The 19,955-nt window shown below is 62.8% G+C and overlaps 1 protein-coding gene across 7 annotated transcripts in view; it reads right to left on the bottom strand.

Annotated features, from left to right (window-relative positions):
* TACC1 (transforming acidic coiled-coil containing protein 1) overlaps positions 1–15,463 on the bottom strand; it is a 32,758-nt gene extending 17,295 nt beyond the window's left edge. The window contains exons 1-2 of one of the 7 annotated variants that reach the window (XM_080568576.1): positions 15,170–15,463; positions 3,090–3,205 (exon numbers count right to left, since the gene is read on the bottom strand). Coding sequence is in view for 6 of the 7 variants with exons in the window: in XM_080568572.1 (XP_080424698.1) it covers positions 3,090–3,205; positions 12,757–12,944 (304 nt within the window). In the remaining variant the exon portion in view is untranslated. Of the gene's footprint in view, positions 1–3,089; positions 3,206–3,492; positions 3,781–3,866; positions 4,146–10,949; positions 11,088–12,756; positions 15,111–15,169 lie in introns of those variants that run through there. The other 6 variants (XM_080568572.1, XM_080568573.1, XM_080568578.1 and 3 more) reach the window with 6 other exon arrangements.
* Positions 15,464–19,955: the final 4,492 nt, after the last annotated feature.

Below are 19,955 nucleotides of genomic sequence, written 5' to 3'. Positions count from 1 at the left end.
GCCGTGCAACGCACAAACGCCGCCTCCGGAGCCTCCACTTCTGTCACTCCCTCCCTTCCTGCACCCACGGCAGCTCGGCTGCTCCGCTCCCTGCAGAGGGGACGGGGCAGAGCCCGCGCGCTGGCCGTGGGCTCCCTCGCGGTGCCAGCAGCTGGTTGGGCACGGGTGCAAGCCTGCTTCTGGTCCTGCCGGTGGACGCGGAGCAGGTACTATGAAGTGAAAATGGAGACTTTATGCTCTGAAGAAAAACGTAGAGAGAGGACAGTCTGGCACCGCGGTAATAGCCGCTTTGTGCATGTGCACTGTAATCGGTGCGCTTGTCTTCCTTAGGCTGAAATTAAACACAAACACTGACTAACCGAGCAGCTTTCCTACACGCCATCCCTCGAATGAATCAGTAAAACCTGGCAGCAGCAGCGCTGCGATGCAGAGACCCCGCGCCCTTTTCATCCCCCACAGCAGCCAAGTGAAGCAGCACTGATTCCCCACGCAGCCCTGAATGCCGAGCGCTGGCGAGAGCAACCCCTCCGCTCCCCGCCGCCTCTGACTGCCTCTCGCTTTGTGCACAGCATGAGTCACGCATTTCTCCCTCCGCTCGCACACACAGGCTGAGCACAGGATATCTGGACTGTGCATTCAGCTCCGGCTTGCGTAGCTAACGACTTTTTTCCTCTTTTGGCTTTCCGCTTTCGTTTAGCAGACGTTGATCTATTTTTAAAACCTTTTCTGTTAAGAATTAGCATACCGACAAACGATGCTGCCAGTAACGCACCGGATAACACGTGCCCTGCATCAGGGCAACAGAAGCGAAGGCTGAAGAGCGCTGCTCCGTCACTAACGGCTCCATATTTGTTGCTTCTGCTCGTTCCCTTGCACAGATATCTCCTCCTGGCACATGACTGAAGATAACTTCAGCTGGAACAGGACAGAATTACAGCCTCTGTCATCTGAGCCAGCAGGAGGAAAGCTGTTCAAGGGATCCTGAACGGGCATAAAGCCTAACCACAGCCCCCCACCCAGAGGGATGGGACCAGCTGAATTTTTGTCCCTGAAGACAGAGACACGCCTGGGGAAGGCTGCACCCACAGGTCTGGGCTGGGCAGCTTTTGCCACGACGGCGGCCCAGGTGCACGCACCGTGCACAGTGGCCAAATCCTGCGCACCGCAGGGCACCGGCTCTCGTGGCAGGGCTCACATCAGCTGGGGTACAGGGAGTGCACACCCCAGGAAGCTTCTGCACACCCCGAGCTCCTCACGCTGCGCACGGGGAGCCCCTGCCCTCCAGCCCTTCAGAGCGGTTCCTGAACCCTGGGCAGAGCAGGGACTGAGCTGGGAGCACCACGAGACTGTGGGTTTGGCCCCGTTTTCTCCAGCCTCCAGCTCTCCGCAGGGCAGAGCAGAAACCCAGCTTTGCAGCAGAGCACCATCCTTGGCCCCACAACACTGCCACCTTTGTGCACAGGCACCGGCTGCTCGGCGGCGGTAGGGAACTGGCACAAACACGCGGTCGGGAGAGCAGCTCCCCGAAACAACGTGCTTCCTCAAGTGGAAAGACCCTGATGTCTGCAAGGGGAATTTCCCAGGAAAGCCTTCATCTTTCCTCTCCCCCTCAGACATTATCCTACAGACTAAAGATGCCTCTATCCCTTCTTAAAGGGAAGGATTATTCTGAGAGCTGAGATTATCAAAGGCACAAACCGAGCACTCTCTTCATCAGGGGAAAAAAAATAAATAACTGTGTTTTCCATGGGGATGGATGGGCCCCAAGACCCACAGGTAGACTGGGCGCATCTCTTAAACCCAGCCGAGCAGCAAGGTGCCAGCCCGCTGCTGCAAGTGCTCAAGAAAAGCCCAACATTGCAAGTCACAGAGCGGGGGCTTGGCAGCAGCGAGGGGCAGCTGGGTGAGAGCAGAGGGTGCTCGAGACGGCCCCACGCACGCTGCCCTTGCCCCGGAAACGCTTCCTCCTGCAGACGCTGCCGGGGCTTGCAAACCTCCTGACACTGCCCAGCCACCCTGCTCTGCAAAAGGAGCAGATGAAAGGAGAGGTCTCCTCCCTGCCCCAATAACCTCCCGTGGCTGTTGCAGAGATGCCAGAGCTTCAAAGCCTCCTCCCTGCAGCACAAAAGCCAAACACAGAGCTCAGCCCCAGAGACCGACTGCGATTCCCCCTTGACAGGAGAGCACGACCGGGGCGAGGGAGATGGTGCCCAAGAGGCCAAGGGTTAACGGAGAGCAACACGCAAAGGAGCAGCGGCCGGCGGTGAGACGCGAGGACAAACCAGCAACAGCACTGGGCTCTGCCAGCAACAGAACCCCCCTTGGGTTGCAGATGATCCCTGGCGATTTCTCCAGTAACAGGGTTTAGCAGCACCGAGCTTCTGCATTTTTAACAACGCAGCAAAAATGCCAGGCCGCTATCCCTGGGGAAAAGGGACCCACACAACGAAACCTCCACCGCAGGGCACGCGCGAGGCAGCTCCCACCACCCCGCGCCCCCGCACCGGGAAGCAGCGGGAGGCATCGCCGAGCTCTGCGCAGCCGGCGAGGGAAGTGGGAGCCGGGCAGTTTAACAGACAAAATGATTCAACAAAATCCTTTGTTCCTCTCCATCAATCCATCACAGCCGTCCTGGCTGCAGCCTCTGCATCCCCCGGCACAGCCCCAGCCCAGCAGCTCACAAAACCAGATTTACAGACCCCTGCCTCCTGCAGCCGCACGCTCTCTGCCTGTCTCGGTGCGGGGACAGTGGCAGGGTGTGACCGGCGGTTGCAAAACGGCCCAGTGATAATTTCGCGCTGCACAGGCATGAGCCAAGGGGGGCTGAATTGACTCTTTCGAGCCTGCAATGTCATCCCTCCCCTCCCGAAGGGATTCAGCGAAATCAGCCTTTAACCCACGCTAGAGAACAGCCCTCTGCAGAGCGCACACAGCCCCAAGTACTGGCATTTGAACCATCCAGGCCATTAACCACAAAAAATGTGGCAGGCATTATTCAAAACAAGCAACTTCTCCTCCTTGACCCCACCCTGCTTTTCTGCAGCCGGAGCAGAGAGCCGACAAGCAGAAGGCGCTCGCTTGCTCCTTACCTTGGGTCCCGGCCTCAGGCTGCGGCGGTCCCGGCGGCGGCTCGCAGAGCTCCTTTAGCGGCGAGCGGACCGGCGTTTCCGCTTCAGGGGTCTCAAAATTACCTTCGGAGTCCGAGCTGCCGAGGGGGGGGAAAAGAGTGAGGAATTACCACTTTCAAGGCCAGCTCCGAAATCCTCCGCACTGCCTACACATCCAGCCGGACCGGCTCCCGGGCCAGGCCAGCCCGCTGTAGGCATCCTGCGGCCGCCACTCTCCTTTCCAGCAGGCCACGCTAGCAAACGGAAAAGGGAGAGCAGGTGAAACAGGAGCGTGAGCATCCCCCCGCGCACCCCCAAGCCCCCGGGGTTGCTTTTGTCAGGGCTCTCCCCGTCACCCCGAGCTTTCCGAGCACCCGTCACTGACCTCCAAGGACGCGGCGGCCCGGACGGCATCTTCCCCTAGGGCTCGGGGGGCCGCCGCGCAGCGGGTTTGGGGAGCCAGCCTCGACGCGCTCGCCTGGCGCTCGCCAGCACCTTCTCCCGGAGAGCAGAGCTCGCCATTTCCCAGCGGCTCCGGCCAGCGAGCCGGCTCGGCCGGGCGCCCCGTCTCCCCCAGAGCCGCCGCCCGGGGGGGAGCGCCGCGGGCTCCCGGCGCTGCCGAGCAGCCGAGGCGATGCGAGGCGGGCAGCGGGCAGCGGGGAGCGGGGCCGGAGGGAGCCGGGGCCGGCGGGCGCCCCGTGCGCGGCGCGGCCCCGCATGCACGCGGGCCACGGCGAGCGCGCCCGGCCCCGTACTTGCCTGAAGCCCGGCGGCTTGCTCTCCGCCCGCGAGTCCTCCTCCGCCTCTCGCCCGACCCCTCCGTCCTCCCCCTCGGCGGCGCCCCCGCCGCGCACCGCCGACCACGTCCACCTGGCCCACTGCACCGGGGACAGCAGCTGCCAGGCGCTGAACGCCATCGCCGCTCCCGCAGCTCCGCTCAGCGCGGCCGCGCCGGCCCGGCCCCCGCCGCCCGCATCTCCCCGCCGCCGCTCGGCGGCTGCCGGCGCAGGGCCCTCCCCGGACCGTGCGGCTGCCGCCGGGGAGAGCGCCCGCCCCCGCCCGCGCCGCCCCGCGCCGCCCCGCGCCCCCCGGCGGCGCCGGCCGGGGGAGCGGCCCGGGGCGGGGAGCCCCGACGGGGGGGGGGAGAGGGAGAGGGGGAGGGCGCCGGGGCCGGGGGGGGGGTCGCCGGGGCCGGGGGGGGGGTCGCCGGGGCCGGGGGGGGTCGCCCGCCCCGCGCCCCTCCGCCCTGCACACTCGCCCACCCCTGCGGCACACCGGGACGGGCGCACCGGAGCCGGGCCGGGCACACGGGCAGAGCCCCCCCCGCGGCCGCAGGGAGCCCCGGCTCTCGCCCCGACCCCTCCCAGGCCAGGGGCTGCACCTGCGCCCCCACCCAGCCGGCCCCGCGCTCCCCCGGCTCGGGCCGTGCCCGCGGACGCCGCCCGCCCGCGGCCCGGGGAAGCCCCGCTCCCAGGGGCGAGGAGGGGGCGGCCGGGACCCAAAAGGAGCCGGTCGCTGCCGGGGGTCGGGTGCGGGGGGCTGGAGCCGGCGGCGGAGGAGAGGGAAACACCTGCCCCTCCGGTTTTCCAAGGAAACGCCGACTTCGCTGGCCCTGGCTGATGCTACATCCTTCCGTGGCAGCGAGTTTTATTTATTTATTTATTAAACTATTGTTCAAAAATAACAGCGAATTGTCCCTTCGGAAGGCAACGCTGGCATGCAACTCCCTTGGGAACTTTCCCCCCAACGAGGGCTCTCACTCCCCAGATCGTGACCTCCCACATGCTTGCTAGAGAGAGGAGCATAATGTTACTGATGCAGCGTCCGAAGCACCGCAAGGAATGTCCGGGGCTTCGGCAGCAGATCCGTTACAGGCAGCGGCATTATCGGCTCTGGACAGTTGCTGCCGTGGAGCCCGCAGCTCCCCAGTGCCCGTGCTGACGGCCGGCACACCGAGCAGCACGCCCCAGGCTGGCACACCCTGCTCCACCAGCAGCTCCCAGGCACGGGCTGGGAAAGGGCAGACAGCTGTCCAGCTGCAAAACCGGCCCAGCCCATGGAAAAGCAGCACTACTGGCCCTCGATAGCCACACCAAGTGCTCACGTGGCAGGCCGAGACCACAGCTCGATGCTGTTCTGTGAATCATCAGCTAGCTCGCAGCGCAAGGAATGCCTCCGCATGGGCAGAGAGGCCTCTGGATCGGGAGGGACCCGTCCATCTGGTCTGGCTGCCTCTGACACCAGCCTCTATCAGGCACTTCAAAGGGCCTCATTCCTCGTTGTGGAGCATCTCAAATAACCTCCCTACAGGGAACCTTTCTTCCAAGCTTCCATCTGTCGGTGTCCTTATTAAATATATGTGTCATTGCTGCATGCTTTATTGTCTGGACTCTGACAAAGAAAGGCTCTTAGCCCCTCACACACCATTTCCAAATTCCCTCCAGGAGCAAAGGCACTGCCAGTCGCCCCAGCAGGTCAGTGGCAGAAGCAGCCCAGGCCCCCAGGCATGTGGGGTAACAGCCCAGCACCACCACCACGCCACCAGGGTCCTGGGGACAGCAAGCCTCACAGACCTCGTGGCCACTGTGCAGCAGACACCGAGCCACAAGCGGACTAAGTGACACTTATCAGAGCTTATCTGACAAAAACAAGAGGGCAGAGCAGCAGCAGAACCTCAACATCCTCCTGCCTACGTCTGCTCTGAGCAGAAACACGCAGCCACTTCCCCCCATCTGAGGCGGCAGAGCTGATTTCTGCAGATGAATTTTACATAAGGAGATCTTCAGCATGTGTGCCACGGTGCGAGCCGTGCCGCAGCACCACGCTCCGCAGCCTCAGCTCCTCCTTCCTCTCCCCCTCCCTGCCCGCCACTTCACAAATCGCTGCTGCCCCAAAAGACCCCGCTGAGCGACCACACCACTGCGTTTCAAACCGGCTCACGGCTGCCTGGATCCTGCCAGGGACCTCATGGAGCAAACAGAAATGTGAATCACGGAGGAGCAGCAGCTGGTGCGGGTGCTAGCAGCAGGACCAGGCTGCCTCTGCTGCAGGAGGAAGGAGCTGCAGCAGCCAAGGCAGCGATACGCTGATTTCTGCAGCCCCCACTTGTTGGGCAGGGGAGCTGGGACTCGGGAGGAAGTTAGCAGCATCCTTCCATTGTGAAGGCTGCACGAACAGCGCGCCAAGAGGGTCGCCTCCCACCAGGCTCGGAGAGGAAGGAGAGCGGCTGGCAGGAACGGGGTCAGTGGGACTGAAGGGCACCGGCCAGGAAGCTCCGGACCTGCAGGGCCCTGGGGCGGGAGGATATTGGAGCAGCTAAACAGCGAAGCCTGCTTCCACCTGCTGTTTGCGACGAGCAATTAAGAAAATGCCTCGAGTGGCATTTTCCAGCTTGGCACCCAACCCAGACTGGCAGCAGCACTGGCTGCAAACCAAACGTTGAGGAGATAACCTGACTTTGTCGGTCACACCGGTGGCTCTGGCTGCCAAACACTGCTCAGCAGAGTCAGCAGACACGTTTCTGCAGACCGGAGAGGATGCTGACCTGTTCAAAAGCAGAGCTGCCAGCAGTTTCCATCAGCAATGGACAAGCAGCAGCCAGCGCACGCAGCAGCCGGGCGGGCTGGGCTGTCCGTGTCACTGCTGTCACCCCCACCCTGGCGCAGGACATCGCTGTGCTAAGCACTGCCCGTGCACGGAGACACGCAGCGATGTACCAGCTACGGCCGCCCCGCAGATCCCTGCTCTGGGCAGCCCCAGTTGGTACAGGAAAGGCAGCAGGCAGCGGGCACAGCACACAGCGGGCACACAGCACGCAGCACGGCATCTCCTGCAGCACAGAGTGACCTAGAAACCAGCCACAGCTCGCACAGCTCTGCCTTTGCAGGAAAGGGGGAGAGAAGCGGTGCTCTGCTTCAGCAGGGACCAACGCGCCCTGCCCAGGGGACGGAGCAGCCACCCAGACCTGAAGCTCACACAGCGTCAGAGACCTCAGCCACAGACCAAGCCGCAGCCTGCAGGAGCCTTCTGCAAAAAGGTGCCAGTCCTCGCTGCCACTCCTCACGCTGAGCTTTGCGGGAAGCCAGCTGTGCCCAGGGACAGTGGCTGTGCCCCGGGAAGGACTCTCCCCGTCTCACGGTCTGGCTGGCAGCAGTGCCTCTGCCTGACCTCGGTCCTCGAAGCGCGTCGTGCCCCATCCTTCCCGCTGTCACCACGCCTTAGTCCCCAGGAAGGGTGCAGGAAATAAAAGCTGAGGAACAGGAATCGCACGGCCACACTGGGCATGTTTTAAGCTGAAGCGCCCCGGGTTAGAGGAAGGAGTGTACCTGAGTTTCCATTCTTGCCCCTTTCATTAGGCACAAGAACATCTATTTCTGGCTGCGGAGCTTTTCTGGGCACGGCTCTGCAAGCCAGCGCATCCATTTCTAGCTCAGAAATGGATCTTTTGTGGGTCCTCATTTTTCTTCTCCAGCTGCCCGAGAGCCTCCACCCCTGCTGCTCTGCCGCTCCGCACGAGGAGCCTGCCCACAGGGACCCGGGTCCCCTTCCACCGACACCGGGTGCCCGCGGTGTCCCTGCCGAGGCAGGGGACGGAGCCAGGCAGAGGGACCGGGCTCTCCCCCGGTCTCCACCAGCATCACAAACACACGGGCAGAGCCAGGGACCTGCAGAACTGGTGTGCAAGGCCACAGCATGGGATCTGTGACAGCTGCAGAAAGCATGAGGCCACATTTCATTGCTATATAAATCTCCCTAGGAGCTCGTATCGGGTACTTTATCCACACAACACTTATCTCCCCTCAGATAGGCTGCTGCAAGGTGTTTCATACAAACCACCCCATTCTGTTTATTATATTTTCCTCAGTTTAAAAAGGACCTTGCACCAGTATAAAGGTAAATTATTCCCTGCCATTACCTTGTGAAAAACACAAACTTTGGGAATTAGGAGAACTACTCACACTAAGGTTTATGTACTCTGGTGATGACTGTGCAGCAAATGCTGGGGAAAGGCTGTTCCATAACACGCTGCCTGACCTTCGCGGTGACACCGAAAAGATTAATGCTGATGCCTCCCATCTGCAGCTCACCTACCGGGGCCGGGGAGAATACCCGAGGAGAGGCTCCGTCTCTCACTGCCTGGCAGCCCAAACCAGAACGGGCCCCGGGAAAGGACGAGCGATGGGATGGCAGAAAACGGTGCCACGGGCCAGCAGCCCCAGGGCTCCTGTCCCTGTGAGCCCTGGGTGGGTGGGGGTGCGCTCACTAGGGGGCACGCCAGGATGGCACCACGGGCATGGCACCACAGGCACGGCACCACGGGCACGGCACCGTGGGCATGGCACGGGTGTTCCCCGTCCCTCCCAGTGTGTGACAGCCGGCACTGCCCAACCCTGCCAGCCACCTCGGGCACTTTCCTACCATTGCTGCAGCCAAGGGACAACCCAGGGCCCCAGGAGGACTGATCTGCTTTAGCGGAGTTCACACCTTCCTTCTGTTCTCTCCTGACCTTGATGGAGCCCGGTCTAGATACAGATCACGAGGCTGAGAAGTGTGGTAATGACAGCCGCGGGACTCAAGGCAGGCAAGGTGCCACCTCGGGCCCTGCCACTGCCACCTGCACGCCAGGGAGCAGCAGAAGACACCCCGGGCCCTGGCACTGCCGTGAGAGCCCCGGGTGGTGTCCAGCAGGGACGGCCCCGGTGCGCCGCGCAGGGCCCCCGGGACCGCTCGCAGCTCCGGGATGCGCCAGTTCCCATCGCTACACATTCCACCAAAATAGCTCAGTAAAAATAGCAGTAAAGGACACAACTGTCACATGCGAGCCTCAGACAGCACCAAGCAGCCCCCAGGTCCCAGCTGTCTTTCCCCACCATGCTGCTGTCAAACCAATAAACACGGGCATTTGTGGCTGCACTCGAAAGGACCGATGTGCAAATGAACACACTGCCATTCCTGCCTTTTAAAAAACAACGTACGTGGCTTAATCTCACTGATCCTGGTTGTGTGGATGTGAGCTCCTGCAAAGCAATTCAGTAGAAATAGCCTCGAGACTCGTGAGTTCCAGCCTGATTTTCACACTGACGCTTTATGAACACAAGCATCTTCCTTCATCTTGTTGCTTCTTTACTCCCCTATCAACTCCTTCGCTCTCTTTGCTAAAAATATCAGTGCTATGTGGCAGGAATGCTCTTATCAGGTGTTTGTCAGGCCTTGGCTCCTGCATTTTTGCTAGGGCTTGGCGATATTGTGAAACCCAGACAGCAGCTCAGCCCCACAACCTGGAGAGCCAGCAGGGACAGGGGAGGCAGACGAGGAGCAAGGACAGCAGCTGGCACGGGGCACAGGGATGCGGAAATACTGACGGAAATAAACAAGGCAAAATTTGCTTAAGGTGGAGGAGGACAGGTGGGAGCGAGGAGCAGCCGAGTCAGAGCAGGCAGATAAAGCGAGGGGAAGGCGATGTCCCTGCACAGCCAGCAGCACGGAGCCTGCCCGGGCTGCCTGCCCGCACCTGGTCCCAGCACTGCTGCGATGGGTGGCACGGGATGGAGCAGGGACCCTGCAGCACCCCGTGACGAGCCCCACGCGAGGAGCACAACGAGGAGGAGCATCCCCAGGGCCCAGCCATGTCCAGCAGCCCTCTGGGTGCCAGCCTTCGCGCCTCCCTCCCGGCACAGCAGGAGCGGTGCCAGCCCCCTGGGGAAGCCCCCTTAGCGCTCCAGGGGCTGGGGGCAGCGCCTCGTTTGCCCACTGAAACGCCCCACGGTGGGCAGCTGCCTTCCCACGTCCCCAGCGTGTTCCCTTCCCAGGGCTGCCCCGCACGCAGCGCTGGCTGTTTGCTCCAGCACGCAGCGAACAATGGTAGGGGTTTTCTGCCTGGGAACACCTCTAATTTATATCTAGAACACTGCAAGGAAATAATGGGCAGGGCAGAGCAGCGACAAAGGACAGAATGTGCTCGTTTCTCCCTGGCCGAAGCCAGCGCTTGCAAACCGAGGGGTGTTTGGAAGTGTTTAGAAGAGCAGCAGCCGGGCTGTGGCGGCACCTGCTCGCCGAAACCTGGCACACGCTCAGGGCAGGGCAGGGGCAGGGGCAGGGGCAGGGGCAGGGGCAGGGGCAGGGTACGGGCAGGGGCAGGCACCAGCCGCCCGCAGCAGGCCGGTGCTGCCGGTGCGCCACCGACCCGCTCCTGCTCGGAAGCGCAGCAGCAGAGCTCCCCGAGCGCACCACGGGGTGGCTCACTTAAGGAAAATATTTCCGTGCTCCGGAGAGCGTTTGGGGCGACGTTAAGACGAGCTGTCCCCAGCCCTCCTCCCCGACACGGCGCAGCGTGCCGCTCCTTTTGTTCGCGGTTCCCCAGCCCCGCGGGGCCGGCGCTGCCCCCCCGGTTCCCGGCGGGGCCGCCGCTCCCAGCCAGCTCCGGCTTCCCCACCTCGTTTCCCGAGGGCAGCCCCGAGGAGCGCCCCCCGGCTCTGCCCCGCGCACCGCCACTGGGGCGGGGGGGGCCGAAGCCGCCCCGGCGGGGAGCAGCCCGAGCAACCGGAGCCGGGAACCGGAGCCGTCGGTGACCACGGAGGAGGAGAGGAGGGGGAGAGAAGGAGACGAGAAGGAGCAGAGAAGAAGAGGAGACAGAAGGAGCCGAGGAGCTTTCCGCCGCGTTTAACCCTCGGTGGTCCCGGCCGCCCCCTGCCCGGCTGCTCGCAGCCCGCCCGCTACCGACGGGCCGGGCACGCCGCAGGGCGCCCCCCGGCCCCGGCCCCGACCCGACCCCGACCCCGGCCCCGGCCCCGACCCGGCCCCGACCCGCCCCGCTCCCCCCGGCCCGGGGCACCCCGCACTTACCGGCGCCCGGCGGCGCCCCCCTCCCGCGGCTTCTGGCTCTGGGCCGCCCCCATGGCGGGGCCGCGGCACCGGCCCGGGGCACCCCGCGCTCCGCCGGCCCGGGGGGCGCTGCCGCCGCGCTCGGCCGGCCCCGGCGGCGTCCCCGCCTCCGCGGGGGGGGGCCCGGCTCGGCCCGGCTCGGCGCGGCCCCGGCGGCCGCTGCCCCCCCCCCCCCCCGGCGGGGCCGGCCGGGGGTGCCCGTTGGCCGCGTGCGCCCCTCGACCCCCGCGCCCTGGGGGGCGACCCCCGGCGGGCCCCCCCCCGGGGCAGCCCCGCGGTGCCGGGGGTGGGCTGCGGGCTCCGACCCGGTGCCCCGGCGCTGCCCGTGCCGGCGGTGGCGCTGCCCGACGAGCCGGGGGTCGCCGGGGCGAAGCAGCAGCCCCGGGGGCACGGCGTGCCAGCCGCCCCTGCCTACGGAGCCCCAGAAGCGGGTGGGTTGGAAAAGCCCCCCCAGGTCACGGGGCGCAGCCGGTGATGACTGACCCGGGCTCTGCTTGACCCCGCTGGGCTCTACAGCCGGGCCACGGGACTTTCTTCTTTCTGCGGTCGCAGCCCGCACCCCGCTCTTGTGAGCTGTCCTTGGCCTCTGCCACCTGGGCCACGCCGCCAAGGCTGGCACAGCTCAGCCGCGACCCCAGGGCAGCGAGGCTGAAAGCCCCAGCCCCCAGCACAGCACCCCTGGGGTGCACCCCGTGCCCAGATCCATCCCCGCGGCATCCGTCCATCCCCTGGCCGGGCAGCCGCTCCAAAACCCAGCCCCGAGGCTGCAGCCTGGGCAGCGAGGATGCCAGCGCCGTGTCCTGCAGCAGGGACGGAGCTGCCAGGGTGTGACGTTGCTGCCGGGCTGTTACAACAGGTCAGCACGCAGCCTGGCACCAGAGCACCAGCATCCCAAGCAGAGCCATGTCTCCCCACATTTGCATCAGTTTGGTTGGATTTATTCTGTCACTTTTCCTCCCTTCTGTCAACCAGAAAATTCAATGCTATGCAGATTTTAATTATGCAAATTTGCTGTAGTCCCGAGACCAGAGTGTGTAGTGCTGCACCCTGGAAGTGCCTGCAGGGGCTGAGGTTTCTCACCTAACAGGGCTCCCACCCCAGCATGCCCTCCCACCCTGCACGTGCGACAAGAAAACGGGGTCTGTGCCCCCTACCCAGGCACCAAGCCTCAGCCAAGGAGTCCCAATAAAGCACTGACGCTGCCTCTCCCCCTAGAATCGCCTCTCCCCAAACCATCCCTCGAAGGGAAGGCCAGCCAGCCAGCCAGCAAGCCTCAGCGTCAGGAAGCAGCCAGAACCCACAGCAGTCCCCTTCGCGGGGGAAGATTTGACAGAGCAGCTAAAAAGCACAGAGGTGACCCTGCTAAGGGAACATTATGCTTGGATTTATTTTAATTAAAGTGCCCGAGTGAACATATCAATTTCTGACACCATTTGGGGCTTTTTAGTTCTGAGAAACTGAAAACTCAAATATTAATTAATTTTTTTTTTTTTTGGTGTTCTGGCTTGGGTTGCATTATTTTTTGGCAAGAAAAGTGTTGACACCCTTGAAAGCTTTCACCTTCCTAAAAAAAGAAAACTATAAAAAGCCTTCCTTGGATGAAAACAATTTCCCGATCAGCCCGACCGCCCTCGTGCCTGGGTGTGTGGGCAGCGGGGCAAAGCCCAGCGTCCCCCCGCTTGCCGCAGAGGGCACCCCGCAGCCACGCCAGCAGCCTCGACCGTTCCCTGAGCTCCCCAGGAAAAGCTTTTGATAAACGGGAACATACCTCTGCCACTGGTGCAAGGGCCAGCCTCTGCTCCGTGCAAGGGGAGCACAAAACCCAGTGCCCTGACTCCGCTCGGGGCAGGTAAGTGAAGGAGGGGAAGAGATGGCATCGTTTTGTTTGTTTGTTTCAGTCCCATGCTTAAGATGCGGATCTTGGAACACTTTTTTGGCTGCTCTTATGTTCTGCATTCATTTAAGAGACCAAGCACCACACACGGGCTGTGCCGGTGTGTGCGCGCCTGCAGGTCGAGCGAAGCCAGAGCCGGTCCGTGCCAGGCTGCCCGGGCTCTGCAGCACCGTGTGCGGGGCCAGGAGGGCACAGGGCAGGGCTCTGGCAGCCTTCCCGAAGCCTCAGCCCTGTAATTCGGTGCCTCTGCTTTCAGAACTTCCTGCAGCTATTTCCATGCAGGGCAATTCAGAACGCTGCCCTTCCTTGCCCAGGTAAAAATCCCCGTGTGGCTGCAGGTGCTGCAGCTTGCAGCCGCACCGAGCCCTCTGCTCACCCCGCAGGGCGCACAGGGGTGGCTGCCGGCACCTGGGTGCAGCAGGGCTGCGACAGGGAGTGCAGGCTTCAAGGATTTATCTCAGAAATACGCTTCCGTGAGGCTCTGCTGAGCCTCTGCCAAGCTGCAAGAACCCGGCGTTTCCCAACAAGTCCATCCTACCAAAGCGGGGATCTGTACTGAAGGAGCAGACCCAAACCAACGCGCACCGGCTGTTGGCAGGCTCGCTCCTCGCCAGACCAGCCTGGGATCAGCACGGGCAAGGGAGCCAAGGCCATGGCAAGGTGCGTTAGCAAACGAGCATCACTGGTGCTGGGACGGGCTGAACGAGGCAGGGGATGTACAGCTGGTAACGTGCCTGTGCTGCTGGCACCGGCGCTGCTGCTCCGTGCTCGGCTCCCGACGGAGCTGGGCGCTGCGTGGCTGTTTAGGTTACATCTGCACACCCAGTGCTCCTTGGCAGGGGTCCCGCGAGCAATAAACAAATAGAGGCCGCTGGGAAACTGCAGGCTTTCCCGTCAGATGCTCTCAGGGAAAGCCAGGAGGGGGAAGGCACAAAAATGGTGACGATTATGTATCTCCCTAGGAGGGAAAACTGGTTTCCAGACACCAAGAACCCAAGTGGCACAGAGTGCTATTTCACACCGCCCGCTCCAGAGCTCACTCAACATGATAAACATTGCCAAAGCTTAATTGGGCTTTGCCAGCCCCTTGGGACAACAGCGAGGGTCAGTGCCATGATCTACAAGCCACAGCCCCAGCCCCAGGCATTGAAAAGTCCTGCTGAGGAGCCCCAGGAGCCCCGGCACAGCTCAGCTCCGGCGGGGCGAGCGCGGCTGCGTGAGCGGGGCTGGCTTCCCAGCTGCGCAAAGCACCACGAGACCCTGAGTAGTCACACGCAGCATCACGGCTGTGCTGCTCACACCATGAAACTCTGCCAGGAAAGCTGTCCCCTGAGGACAGGGGCTGGCAATGCCCGCAGAAGCCCCACAGGCACCTTGCAGAACGGGGAGGGAGCCAGGACCTGTGCACGGGTGGAGCAGAGCTGGCGGTGGGGGGGCCCTGCACCCCGAACCCATCCAGCACCCCAAGGAGCGCTGCGCAGGAGCTGGCCGGCGGGGTGGCTGCAGTCTGAGAGAAGGCAGATGGTAATAATTAGCCGTACACTAATTCCATGGAAATTTCCATGTGCCTGGGAAAGAGGCTCACCGAGCCCTTGCTGCTGCCCCAGGGCAGAGTTTCACTGGAGTTTCCGGGGACTGTGACTAAGAGCTGGGCTGTCACACGGGTGGTGTTTAAATGCCTCCGTGGAGCCTCGCATTAAAACAGCACCGGCCCCAAACCCACCCGGAGCCGGCGGTGCTGGGCTGCGAGGTGCTCGGGCAGTGGGGACAGCACCCAGCGGCCTCGGGGGGCGGCTGCTGTGCCCGAGCCCTTCTCCTGCTGTGGTTTGCTCTGGGTGAGAGCGCCGGGGACATCTCCCCTCGTGGTCCCCGAGGGAGGCAGCCCGTCACCCGCCCGGCGGGAGCTCGGCACGCAGCATCCCAAGCACTCTCACGGCTCCTCCCTGGCAACACAAACGGAGTCACAACAGGGCCCTGGAGGCCGGTAACGTGCTGAGCTCGGGCCCTGGCGGCGAGCCCGGCGTGCCCACGCGGCCCCGCTGCGGCAGGCTGCAGGTGCCGCTGCCCTGCTCTGCCCTGGGGAGCACCACGAGAGCGGGGTCAGAGCGGGCAGGAGGGCGCGATGCTCTGCTCCAGGGTGTCCTCCGAGGTCTGCTGCCACAGGGGGGGTGCTGGGGTGGCCGGGGAGACCTCGCTCCCTGCTCTTCTCCTCCCTCCTGCCTGATGCAAAGTACGCAGGCAAGCGCTCGGCGAGCGCCCCAGCCCTCGGCTCCCTTCTCCTTCCTACCTTTCCCGTGCAGGCTCGTCCCGGCTCCGGCACTCTCCGCTACCTGTCCCGGGGGCTCCTTAGAAAGCTGCTTGCGTAAGCAGCTGCCTGGAAAAGGAGCAAGGAGGAAGGAAGGGGATGGACGGGAGTAGGGAGGGCCAGGCGGCGTCAGGGTATCTCAGTGCACCCTACAGTCTGAGCGAAAGGAAAAAGGATGTTTTGTAATATTTGGCGAGCCCTTCCCCGAGCTGGGAGAGGAAACCAGTGGGGCAGACGGCGCTCGGCGAGCCATCCACGTACAGCACTGCCGGTACCGGAGCCTCTCCGCCTGCATCCCGCGTCTCCTGCTGGGGCCCCACTGGTGTCATGCTGGAAAAATGTGCTCTTGGCTGGAATTTGGCAGCCTGGCCTCTGGTGGGGAGGGAGCCTCTCTGCTTACAGAGGGAGCGGGAGCTGTGGCCTCGGGGCTGTGGGGAGAGGGTTTGCTGAGCTCTGGTGGCAGCAGGATGGCTCTGGAAGCATCCCTGCATCCTGCACCCCAGCCCTGAGGCCTCTGCTGCCCAGCCAGCTCCTTCCCTCCCCGGGGCAAACCCCAAACCTCCTCGCCATTCTCTGGAGCCCTGAGGGGGCATCGCAGCCCCACAGTTTGCCCAAACCGTGGTCTGGTCCCAGAGGTCAGGGCTCAGCTCTGCACGTACACAGAAATCAGCTCGGGTTAAACAAACTCACCCCAAAGCAGCGGTGCGAGAGGCACCAGCCCGACTCCGGCTGGCTGCGGAGAGGAGCGTGCAGGATCCGGCCCCTGGCTGCCTGCAGCCGCTCCCTGCAGAGGGAGCGCAAGGAGCAGGAATGAGCAGGCTGGGAGCAGCCATTTCATCCTCGGAAAACGTAGTGCAGGGACGGGGCTGCTGCTGCCCGAAGGAGGAGGAGAACTCTGCTCAGCCCAGGAACAACCCCACACCAGCCAACCCTGCAACCTGCTTCCATGTGCCCAGCCAGACCCTGGTCCTTGTCCCGCGCCCTGGCCGCAACGACCTTCCCAAAGCCCTGGGACCCACAGCAGCTGCACAGCCCCTGCAAAGCAGAGGGAAGTAAACCAGCGCCCTGCATTCCCACCTGCTGCAAAGAGCAGGAGGAGGACGGTGAGCTGGGTGAACTCAGCTGGGCCACGCACAGGGGCTGGCAGGATGGGGCTGAGGGCCCAGGAGCCTCCCATTGCTTCTGCCCCCCCCCGAGGAGCTCTGCCCGCATCTGCTGGCCCCGAGCACAGCGCGGGTACCTCGGTTAGGAGGAAGGGCCCCGCTCCATCATCCCGCTCTGAGGGCCACAGCCTCCCACCTGCCCAGCCGAAACATTTGCTTTCCAGTGAGCCGGCAGCAAAACACCAGCACCGGGATGGGCACGCCAACAGGACGTTTGCTGCCAGCCCCATGCCCGCTGCCCACACCGACCCCGGGGGCTTTGCTGCGGGAGGAGGGCGCTGCCGGCTGCGGCAGAGGGCAGTGGCGCACACGGTTGTCTCATCGTTGGCTGCCGTCCAGCCTCAAACTCCCATCTCCCAACTTGCTCTTTCTTTTCAGCTGAAACTTCCTGCCATTTATCATTTCAATTCTTCGCCTCTTCAGCAGTGCAGAAAATTGGCACTTAATTTGCCCTGCCAGGCTGCGTGGTGGCAGCTTAATTGACCCTTGTTGCGCACCCTCGCCACATCGTGGTCGCTGAGCTCAGGCTTGTGCCACGCTAATTTCCCGACCGCTCTTGGTTCGAGCTGCCCTTTTCAGGGGGTTGCTTGTGCTCAGTTCCGGGCAGGAGCACTGGGAAGAACGCGGCCGCCAGCCACGGGGAGCGGCGCTGGGAGGTGGGACAGACGCTCCCACAACGGTTTCTCATCCGAAGAGCAATCCTGCGCCTGGCCCGAGCCCCTGGGGAGCCTGGAGCCCTTGCTCAGGATGGTCCCTTCCAGGTCTGCGTTGAGCAATTTGGTTTCCCGCAGCTGTCCGTGGGCCTGCCTTTTCCCAGCTCCATGCCTCCTCAGCTGCTTAGTCGGTTGCTCCACAAACCAGCACATTTCAGATTGCCACCTTTGGTACCGTGTGCTGCAGAGCGTCACAAACCTCAGAGCTCCTCCAAGCCTTGCAAAAGTCAGAAACACGAGCCTCCAGTTGCTACCCTGACTTTCCCGGCTGTTTTCCAAGAGCTGGTCCCAAGCACTCAGCCTTGCCTGAGTCGGAAGGATCACAGAGCGTCAGTGGCTGAGCGGCACACTGACCAGAAAGCTTATAATAAAAGCTGATTTATAGCAATCACCCAGATATAACCTCAGCTTAGTTCCAGTTGCCCTATTGCATCATTTGGAGCAAAGATTGCTCCGTGAGTACCTGAAATAATTGGTATTCGGAGCACAATAAAACCCCACGTGTGGTTCACGATCCAGGCAGAACTGCATTATGGCAGATGTCTAGCAGGGGAATAAGATTTTTCCAGGTGAACGGAGGAAATGCATGTAATTCTTGCTTCGGAGTATTTCTGAGCACTGCTGAAGAGAAGTGGCCTGCACATTTGCTCCTCCGCTGCATGATGGCAGCGAGGGCAGGAGCCCAGCCTGTGCCCAGCTGCCCAGCCTGGCGCAGGGCCGGCCCAGAGCCCGTGGGCAGCAGGGTCCTCCTGGGGCTCGCACCGCCACGAGTGGTCCTGAGCAGCCCCGCTGGGAGCGCTGAGCAAGGGGCTCGGGTGCAGGTTCTCCGGGCAGCGTTAGAGGTGGCACTGTGCGTCCCGGGTGCTCCGTGAAGGAGGGGGGCTTGCGTGGTGATCCATGCATCACCGCTCCGTTTGCGTCGGGCCATGGAGTCCTTCCAGCGCTCCGAACACAATGAGTTAGTATCTGCTGCTCTGCAGTTTGTATCCAGGCTGAAACCCCGGCCAGCTGGGAGCATGTTGGGACCAGACTCAAGTACAAAGAACAATGGAAAAGGCATCGCGAGGGGCGGGTGGAAAGGCAGGATCCAGCGCTTGGTGACAGCGCCGCATCTGGGGCTGCTCAAAGCTCTCCGATTCTCCACCGAGAGAGGATCACAGCTTCCAGACCCTCCTTTCAACTCTGTGTCTTGTCCCCTCGCTCCCCTTCATTATGTTTTCAGGCCACGGGCTCTGCCTGCCAAATGGTATCCCGGGGAAGGCGCTGCTGCCTGGATGGGCTCCAGATGCAATGCAGCTAATCCATTTTTATAGCCGGGAGCAGGTGTCCCGTGCATCGCAAGCAGCTAGTTCGGAGGCCGCTCTTTGCTTGCCCACCACCGGTGCCCGCAGCTCCCGCGGGGCTGCAGCCCCGGCAGCGCCCGGTTCTCGCCTCCGCATCAGGCAGTGGAGGGTCCTGGCACAGCACCCAGCACCCCTGGGCAGGGACACGGGGCCGTAGCCGCACTCACACCTTGCTCACCCCAACACGGGGATGTGCACGCTGCAGAGCTGCCACCTTCGGTACCAGAGCCACCGACTTCACGGGGCACGCATCTTCCCGTGGGCTGCAGAGCCTGAGCTGCCTGTGCACAAAACGAAGAACACGGAGGAGTTTTTCACCCAGTTCCCCAGTTCCCATCCCCATGCTCACCTTCGCTGCACAAACGGGGACGTGACCAAGCAGACGGCACCCACGTGTCCAGAGGCTGCGCGACCTGCAGCGCGCTGGGGAGAGGCAGAACCTGCGGGGAGGAAAAGAAAACTCTGCCTGGAAGCGGGGAGGGGAAGGCCAGAAGGGTCGCGTTCACCACTGCCAAACCACAGCACTGTGGTACGTGGAGCGCGGCCAAGAAACCCCATCCAAACCCACAGCTCCCAGCGCTGCTGGAGGTAAATAACGCCCCCAAGGGAACCTCGGTGCCACCAGCACCCGGGGCAGCCGCAGCACCCAGGGCTTGCCAGGGGCTCGGGCAGAGCCCTGCCGCCAGCCGGGGCTGTGCCGGGGCAGCCCCGGCCACGGAGCCGCTGCGCCGACGCTACCGGCACGCCTGGATGCAGCAGTGCTGGGGAGACAAAGAGCCCTTGCTGGATTCAGCTGCCCTGGGTATTTTTTTCCCTCTTCGATGAATCACCTGCTAAAAATATTATAAATTGAGTCACTGGCCAGACCTTTCACTCCTCTGGAAGCAAAAATATTTATTTTACTCAGGCCCTGCCTGTGCTTTAGCAGAACTTTATGATCAATTTCTGAGGAATGTGCCATGCTGTATATTCAAATTACGACTTTTTTTGGCTCACGGTGTAAATTTAAAATGTCTTGTTTAAGACCCAACTATTGTGCTGCCAGAAAAGTGTGGTTTCAGCAGTTTTTCCCCCCACAGCACCCGTTTTACCTGGGGGGTGGTTATTTTCACCCCAGGTGTGTGCCTGTCCCCAGGGCCCGCGGTGCCAGCGGCTCCCAAGGGGAGGAAGCACCGCTTCGGTGCGCTGCCACGAAGGCAGGATGCGCCGGAGCTGCCAGGCCCACCAGGATAACCCTTTCCCACTGCACAGGGCTGCCTTTTTGCAAGTTGAAGCCAACCCCTCTCTGCACCCCCTCGAGGCTTGTGCAAGCAGCGTGTGAAGTTCCAGGCAGGCGGCGTCAGCGTGGCAAGGTCCTCGTGTGCCCGTGCAGGGGGGTGCAGCTACAGGCGCCCAAAGCCAGGCAGCTCCATCCCAGCAGCACCTCCCCTTCCTGGGGCGCGGGGCCGTCTCAGCACGGCGCCAGGTGCCCGCAGCGCTGGCTGCTCCCCACTCCCGTGCCAGGCTTATAAACCTCTCCCACCCTCATTTGACTTTAGGAAGGAAATGA

This window comes from Anser brachyrhynchus (genome assembly GCF_964034855.1).
Source record: "Anser brachyrhynchus genome assembly, chromosome: 26".
NCBI lineage: Eukaryota > Metazoa > Chordata > Aves > Anseriformes > Anatidae > Anser > Anser brachyrhynchus.
The sequence above is the reverse complement of the archived record's forward strand: the minus strand, read 5'-3'. Positions and strand labels throughout refer to the sequence as shown.